Source organism: Vigna unguiculata, chromosome 1 (assembly GCF_037176805.1).
Source record: "Vigna unguiculata cultivar grain cowpea cultivar isolate G323 ecotype 2 chromosome 1, ASM3717680v1, whole genome shotgun sequence".
Taxonomy (NCBI): Eukaryota; Viridiplantae; Streptophyta; class Magnoliopsida; order Fabales; family Fabaceae; genus Vigna; species Vigna unguiculata.
Genome location: NC_140792.1, coordinates 4057313 through 4065873, shown reverse-complemented (window position 1 = coordinate 4065873; position 8561 = coordinate 4057313). Strand labels below are relative to the sequence as shown.

General features: G+C 33.1%; 1 protein-coding gene across 1 annotated transcript; it reads right to left on the bottom strand.

Annotated features, from left to right (window-relative positions):
- Nucleotides 1-835: 835 nt before the first annotated feature.
- Nucleotides 836-3311, bottom strand: LOC114176252 (nascent polypeptide-associated complex subunit beta-like). The gene is made up of 6 exons (XM_028061230.2): nt 3142-3311; nt 1874-1941; nt 1555-1703; nt 1412-1468; nt 1255-1293; nt 836-1154 (listed from the first exon to the last, which is right to left on the bottom strand). Exons 2-6 carry the CDS (start codon nt 1939-1941, stop codon nt 985-987), a joined length of 483 nt encoding a protein of 160 aa, XP_027917031.1. The 5' UTR covers nt 3142-3311; the 3' UTR covers nt 836-984.
- Between the last annotated feature and the right edge of the window lie 5250 nt (nt 3312-8561).

Below are 8561 nucleotides of genomic sequence, written 5' to 3'. Positions count from 1 at the left end.
TGTTATGCATTTATAGGATTTGAAATAGCATATCAAGTTTTTAGTACTAAAGAAATACATGAGTCAAGTAAAAAGATACAAGAGTAAAATCAAAATTATTGTTTGTTTGAATAGTTAATCTATGTATTAGCATTCTCAACTCGTTATTGAGAAATAATTGATTTAAATTATAGTCTTCGTTGTAAGATAATATTTACAATCATGATTAGTGCAATTAAAACTTTATCAAAAACAACATTCTTTCAATTAAATGGAGCTGTGATGAGTAAACCATGTTAATATAGAACATTTTAGTTTACCCTTACGCGAGTATTATGTAGTTCTTAATTCTGCTACGTTGTCTTTTAGTTTATACATTATTATATGTAATCTTGCATCTAACAATTATATAAATAATCATATGATCGAATGGTTTGGATGCTAACAGATAACTCGGCATAAAACAATCTTCACTGTTTTTAGTTCGTGTGCCTATAGGAAATTTTCAATCAATTACAATGAAAACATCCAAATATATCTCAAATACCCATGGGTTCGTAGAAAGTTGAGAACAAACCCATTTTCACCACCACAACCAATTTCGTACTGCATAAATCCTCTTCCTCAATAAAATATACAAACAGATGATGAATCACTCCCATCTCATTTTAATATCTACAATATTAATGATTGATTCTTATTCCCTGGCATTACAACATAACTACCCCACAAATTTCAGAATTTGCTGCTTGCATGAGGTAACAAAAAGTGTAAATTAACAAAATTGATTTTTTTCCTCGAAAAATGAACATACAATACACAAACTCAGGTGCAGTCAGATAGTAACACTTCGCAGTTAGATGATGGGGCCATTAATTAAGAGTGTTTTAAGAATTTAAAGTATAAACAACACCTGAAAAACTTTCAATTTTAAAAGGACAAAAATGAAAGCAAAAAGCTTAAAAAACATCCAAAATATATAAAGGACGACACAGAAAAAGAATTCTAAGACTTAGTCTCCTCAGCAACTGCCTCAAAAGTCTCTCCTGGAACAAGATCCGGGACAGCGTCATCATCATCATCCTCCTGTGCTGTGGTTGCACCAGCTCCTGCTTCAGGTGCCTGCTTCTGAAATTGTTCAGCTAGTTTCTTCAGGTTTTCCAAGTTATCTGGCCCTGCATTTTTTTTAGAATAAACAGATTCAAATTAGCAAGACAGAAAAAGAAAAAAAGGGATCTAAAGCCTAAGCTTTATGAAGATACATATATCACATACCTAATTGGTGGATGATGTTAGGGAGAATATCCTGCAACTCTGCGAAACAGAAAATTGTGTTAAGTAAAATGCTAATCTAGAATGAGATCGAAATATAAAATAAAATGGAATACAACAGGAAACAGAAATGAAGAAGGAGATGTATATATAAACTTACTCTTTGTCTGAGGAGAACCACTAACAACCCAAGTATTGGCAGCAATAGATGCTTGTACTGCAATAGATTTCATGTTTAACAATTAGCCACCTTACAATGTCAAAACAAATTGTACACTAAAAATATCACCCATCAATATTTACCTTTAGGGTTTAAAAACTGGATAACTACATCATCCTTAAAGATGTTTACTTCCTCAATTGCAGGGATAGCATTCACCCCTATTCTCTTCAGGGTGCTTTGAAGCCTCTTGTCATCTGTGGTAGTAGTCTTGTGGACAGCCTTCTTCTTCCTACAAGAGAGGGAAAATAAATCGTTTAAAAATGATAATGTATAGTAAAAAATCTATGAAGATTTTGATTGTTGAATCAAATTATTAAGGAAAACATATAGGAGTATTTAGCAATATTAGAAAACATAAATTGGTATGGAATAAAATCAGATTTTGACATACAAATATACCTTCTCATGGTACCCTTTCCACCAGTTCGAACAGAACTGGCCATCTTCTTCAACCTTTCCACATCCATCTATAAACAAGCAAAGAAGAAAAAATAAGTTTCACGGCAGGAAAGTAAATCACTACAGCTTGACAAAGGTGGATAAATAGTCGGTAACAATAAGAAGGGAATTGGTTAAATATACAAAAGGCATACAATTATAAATAATTTAAAAAGTAATCCTCAACTGATTAAAACATAGCACCTAAAGTATAAAAGAAATCAAAAAAATTTGGTGAAGCACAGTAATATCACATTTACAGAACATAAGCTTATAGTCAAAGACATAACCAGAATCACAGACAGGTGAAGCAGGAGAAAAATAAAAATATGAAGCACGGGTATCCAAATACTAAGAAATTTGGTGTTGATAATTCTCATTATCATATTACAAGTAATCTTGACAACCCATCTAAGAAAGAACAAAGTAATCTGGAGTGATTCCATGTATGCATTGTATGAAGAACCAATTTCTGAAAGCTTGTACTAGTTGCAAATTCATATCAACTATATATCACGGTTCCCATTTTAGCATGTCACATGCACGTAATCCAAAAAGCATTCCAGAAAATATTGAGTATGCTGATGTCAAGCACTCAACACATCAGACAGTCAATGTAAATGCACTCATCATAAAAATGGATTGAAAGACGCACACCCACATTTAGTTCCCGATACATACAGTAAATAAAACCGATAGTGAACACCGTAACCACAGTTCAGATCTCCAGTATTACTTCCCATTGTACAACCCAAAAGAACCAAACTCTTCCTTATAACTCATCACCAGATGCAATTCAAGCATTCTCAAAATACAAATTCCAAAAGCCACACACAAACGTACAATCAAGTAACCCGGAAAACAATCGCATCCCTAAATTTTAGCCTTATGAACGAGCAATAAAAAAGAAACAAAATAATCAGCAGACTGTGTATCTGCAGTCATTCTCATTATGTAATATATAAATAATTTATATCGATAAGAATACCCAAATCTAGGAACCCTAATACTAATAATAATAATTAATAGTAACAATTAATACTAGTAAAACAAAAAATCGAAAAAGTTTCCACAAACTTTAAATCAAGGATACACCATATCTACAGCAGGAATTGGATTTTTGAATACAAATTGAAATCATTACATCAAACGCAGGCAAAGATCGAAAACTCGAAAATATCAAAACCGATTAAGGAAACAAAGAGCTTGTAAGGTGAGAAAGACGATACCTCCCTTGAAGCTTACGTGGGTTTGGAACAGATTGTGAAGTGTAAGAGCTAACCGATACTACCAGATAAGGACTTCCTTTTATATGTAAGAGACTCTTCAAAAACCCTAAGTCACTTCATTGGAATTTTTCTTTTTAATCCCATCAACAACCCCTCCTCCTCAACCCACACACGTTTTGGGCTTGTGGGCTTGGTATTTAAGACCCAGACTATTAATACCTGCACCCTCACATTTTTCTTCTACACTCACTTTCATCTTTTTATATATATATATATATATATATTTTTTTTTTTTTTATTTGAAGTTTGAATTTTGAATTTGTTTCTCTTCACTTCCTGTTTTGACTATTGTTTTTGGCAAAAAAACTACTCATGGAATTCAAGGTTTAGTAGATTTTAAAGTTAGATAGTTCATTTCATAAGTATTTGGTGTTTTTCTTGAACGTCTTTAAATAACAGTGAGCCTATCATGGTTTTAAAATTATATTTAGATGGTGCAGTTTGAAATTTTTCTAGATTGAATGATCTATTATAGAAAATTATGGTTACAGATTGTCTAATTTATAAGGCCAAATAACATATTATGGAATACATAATATGAAACTTAATTCTGGATGTTAATTATTCCTTATAGATCGGGCAATTCATACCTTGAAATTATATTTAAGGTATAAGTACACATTTGCTACTCAAACTTTTTTGGAAAGTTCAATGTGGTACCCGAACTTTAAGAATGTTCAATTTGGTACCCCAATTTTCTAACGAGGTTCAATTTGGTCATCTCCGTTAAGTTGGAGTTAACACCGTGTCTGTACAGGACACGTGTCAAGCCATGAAATTTTTATCTTTTTTAATTTTTTTTCAAAAAATTAATTTTTTTTTCAAAAAATTAATTTTTTTTTCAAAAAATTAATTTTTTTTTCAAAAAATTAATTTTTTTTTCAAAAAATTTAAAAAGCTGCTACGTGTCAGTTTATCATCGTGCCACGTGGCAGCTTACAAGCATAACATGTGGCAGTGTAATAGTTGTTTTCAATTTAGTATCTCAATTTAAATTTTTGGTTCAATTTAGTACCCCAATTTTTTAAAATCATTCAATTTCGTCATCTTCCATTTGAGACCAAATTAGTAAATAAGCTTAATTACAACCTATATATACATGTTACAATAACTTTTTATAATATATATACATCAAATCATTTCACCTAAATACTTAAATTATTTTATTTTTTTCATTTTAACCTTTGTAATTTTTTATACATGAAATTTTTTACACTTGTAAAAAATAAAATAATTTGAATATTTAGGTGTAGTGATTTGATGTATAAATTCAAAACAATTATTTTAACATGTTTATATAAATTATAATTAAGCTTATTTACTAATTTGGTCTCAGATAAGAAAGGACGAAATTGGATCATTTTAAAAAATTTGGGTACTAAATTGAACCAAAAATTTAAATTGGGGTACTAAATTGAAAACAACTATTACACTGCCACGTGTCATGCTTGTAAGCTGCCACGTGGCACGATGATAAACTGACACGTGGCAGTTTTTTAAATTTTTTGAAAAAAAAAATTAATTTTTTGAAAAAAAATTAATTTTTTGAAAAAAAAATTAATTTTTTGAAAAAAAAATTAATTTTTTGAAAAAAAAATTAATTTTTTGAAAAAAAATTAAAAAAAATAAAAATTTCATGGCTTGACACGTGTCCTGTACGGACACGGTGTTAACTCCAACTTAACGGAGAGGACCAAATTGAACCTCTTTAGAAAATTGGGGTACCAAATTGAACATTCCTAAAGTTCGGGTACCACATTGAACTTTCCGAAAAAGTTTGGGTATCAAATGTGTATTTATACCTATATTTAACAATGTGTAATCCAAAAATTAATTTCAAGTTCTGTAAAGAATACTACTAGTTTGTTGTGAGAAATGATTATATGTCGATAGAAGTGATTATGCCAATGAAAATTGTAACGGTGATTATTGTAACGTCTCATTTAATTATTAAGCGAAATTAAAAGAACGTCACACAAAGATAGTACTGTAGCGTAGTCCTGGGGTCCTTAACACAACCCCTACAAACTGGGCACACCACGATGCCAACGGGAAACCAGGTAAAAGTCTAACAAATGAGAGTAAAGTAGTAAGGCATAAAGCAATACATGGGCCTTAGCCCGAAAGAAAACCCATGAAGAAAATAAAGTCCAGTCCAGATGGCTAAGCAGCGAAATCGCCATTTTCTTGTTGACTGCGAGAACCTCGCCCATATGCTCCCATTAATTAAATTGATGATCATCGCAAGAAAGAAAAGCCACATACAAGACAACCATACAACAAACCGGGTAAGCTAGAGTAAAACAGTTCATCAAGTAGATACATATCATCACACAATCCAAGCATTTCATACATCATCCAAACATGTTCTGACTTCTCAAACAATACACTAGACCCTGACTCGACTCATCCGGATACATATGGTCTGGTCGAATTCAACGAATGCTTGCACTTGTGGTGGATACCTCTGCTCACCCCCGAGCTATGTGTTACAAGTGTTACAATGAATCCATTTCCCTCACCACAAGATTAGCCCTTAATGAATTTCGGGCCTCCTACTACTCTCACCACAGGAGACAGTCCGCTCTAAGTGAGACTAACTGACTCCTTAGAGTGTCAGGATGCAACCTTACCTTGAATCCTTACTAGACCATACGAATGGGGCACCACCATGAACACTGATGAAGGATTATCTTTTTCCTTTTTAAGATTATTGAATATGGTGTGAGTTGATTAAGAAAGCTAAGTGAAATCCCCACTGGACATTAAGATAGCAAGCTATCTAGATGTGAAGGTTCCTTTCACAAAACTCAAGAGAAGAAGATAATGGATTGATTCAAAACAAAAAGGAAATGGAAAGCACATAAACCATTGAAAACCAAAAACAATTAAAAGAAAAAGAAAACATAAAATGGAAAGGAAAGAAATGGTAAAAATGTGAGAAGCACGCCACTACAAGGCTAGGCTAGAAGCCATGGCAACCTTGAAGATGAGTGGATGTGTGCCGCCACTTGCTATGCAAGATAAGGCTTAAAAGTTTCACTCCCAAGGGAGGAAACTCTCACAAATGGTTGAGACACAAGAGTGTGTTTACTTCAAAATGTTCAACTTTAGCTTCCCAATCAAGGAAGATTTTTGGATCACTTCCACCATAGAACTTAGGAATCTTAAGAGTTTGCTTCTCTTGTGATGGGTTGTGCCTAGAATGCCCTCTTTTCCTAGGCTCTCTTTCTTTCTCCCTAGCTTCAAGCCTTTGAATGTGCTCTTGGATTCTTAGGTCACTTTGCTCCTTGTCTTTTCTCAATTATTCAAAGGCCTCCTTCCTAGACAACTTCAAATCCCGAAGCAATCTCATTAATGTATTGTTTTTGTTTGGTGTAGGTGCATTTGATGAACTTGCCATGATTCCTACAACAAAAACACTCAAATCGGAGACAAAATAAATGGATTAGAGGTTAGACAACATGAAAACCGAGAGCAAATCCAACCCAAAATGTAACCCAAGTGTTTAGATCACTCTCCCAAAGTAACAAGGCAAGGCTAGCACTCAAAATCAACTAAAGGAGTGAAGCAAACACTTTTCAAAACTTGTTCAAAACCTTTCAAATGCAATACAAGTGATTCGGCCACAACATCCCAAGAGTTTCAAGAAAAGAAAACTAGTAAGACAAAACAAAGAACACCTAGTGACAAGCAAGAAAAGCACAAAAACAAGGAAAGCTAAACTCTAAAGAAGAAAAGTTTGAGACAAAACTTTTAACAAGACTAAAACAATGAAAAGCACTTTTAAGGACTCTATGGAAAGCATTTGAACAAGCCAAGATTATACCTCAAATCATGCATACACCATGAAAGATCATAACCAAGTCAAAGCATGGAACTAATTTGCCAATATCACCCAAAATCCAAGTATAAAATTTGGTAGCATAACACCTAGTAAAAATTGCCAAATGGATTCACCAAGCATTGTAAAAGCTCTCGACCAAACTGTTTTTGGTCTTGAAAACACTTTTTCTTTTCAAAACTAGGTACTTAAAATAATGAGAAGAATGTTTTAGGGTGTCTTGAACACTTAGTCCCTTAAAATTAGGTCAAAGTCAATTTCAAGGAGCATACAACAACACAAGGCATAGATCTCATGCAATAGTTCAAAAACTTAGAAACAAGAACAAGAAAATTCAAAGAAGCATATGACAAGAGACTCAAGCAAAAGTTAGACACATTTAAAGACTCGACATGACATACACAAAGACACAAACATGTAGCTATCATGCGTTTAAACTCATGGATTTGAGGCTCAAAGACTAAGCATCAAAATACATTTTATCCAACAACATTTAGGAGTAAGAAGAGTAACAAAAACAGTAGCCAAAACTGTCCAACATAACCTGAAAAATGTTGATTCGCGGTGATCTCGGCAGCTTTGACCTTTGCTCACTATTTCAATCATAACTCTCTCCACAGAACTCCAAATGCATTGGTTCTTTTTTTGTTAAAAACTAGACTAACAGAGCTTTCTTTGGACATCAAGAACGTAATTTTTGGACCACTGAGCAGGTGCAGTTTAATCTTTTAAAATCGTGAACAGTTTCTGCCAGCATTGTTTTTATGTGAACCATTAAAAGATAGCTACACAAGACAAGGTTAGAACATGAAAACACCATATTCAAGGACAACCAAAGCTCTAGAGACCAAATGATGAAGGATTATCTTGTTTCCTTTTAGAGTTATGAATATGGTGAAGTTGTTTAAGAAAGCTTTTTGAAAATTCCCACTGGACATTAAGATAGCATGCTATCTAGATGTGAAGGTTCATTTCTCAAGCTCATGAAAGGAAGAAGAGAGTTGGATTCAAGCTTAAACACACACGGCAATAACAACACTAAAGAGCAAAATAAAAGAAGAAACAATAAAAATGGAAAGCATAGAAGATGAAGAATGGAAGAAGCACGCCACTCATAGGGGGGATCTAAGCCAACCAAGCCCTAGAGATGAGTGATGGTGCCGCCACTTGCAAGCAAGATAAGGCAAAGGTGAGTTCACTTCTAGGAAGGAGAGCTCACGAAAATTAGTGGTTGATCATTTTGTTATGAATGAAATAATTCTTGATATCATGAAATGTAAGTGAACCATAGATGACTGATAGTGAAGATTTTACAATGGATAAAGCAAGTAAAATATGAGTTGAATACTTGTATGATATTTATCGGCATATATTACAAATGAAATTACAGGTACACATTATGTTATTAATTTTGTTTTAACCACACAATTCTTGATTTTTTTTTATAAGAGCAAGTAATCCATTATTTCGATAACATGTTTTGGAATGTGTTTTTCACCGTCTTTGCATTTGAAAT

Bases quoted from the DNA above. Each gene is read 5' to 3' on its own strand.
- LOC114176252 (XM_028061230.2), bottom strand. From the start codon at position 1,941: ATGGATGTGGAAAGGTTGAAGAAGATGGCCAGTTCTGTTCGAACTGGT. The intron at 1,704-1,873 runs GTATATTTGTAT...CCTCTCTTGTAG, and splicing joins GGAAAGGGTACCATGAGAAG to GAAGAAGAAGGCTGTCCACA. The intron at 1,155-1,254 runs GTATGTGATATA...AAAAAAATGCAG, and splicing joins TAACATCATCCACCAATTAG to GGCCAGATAACTTGGAAAAC.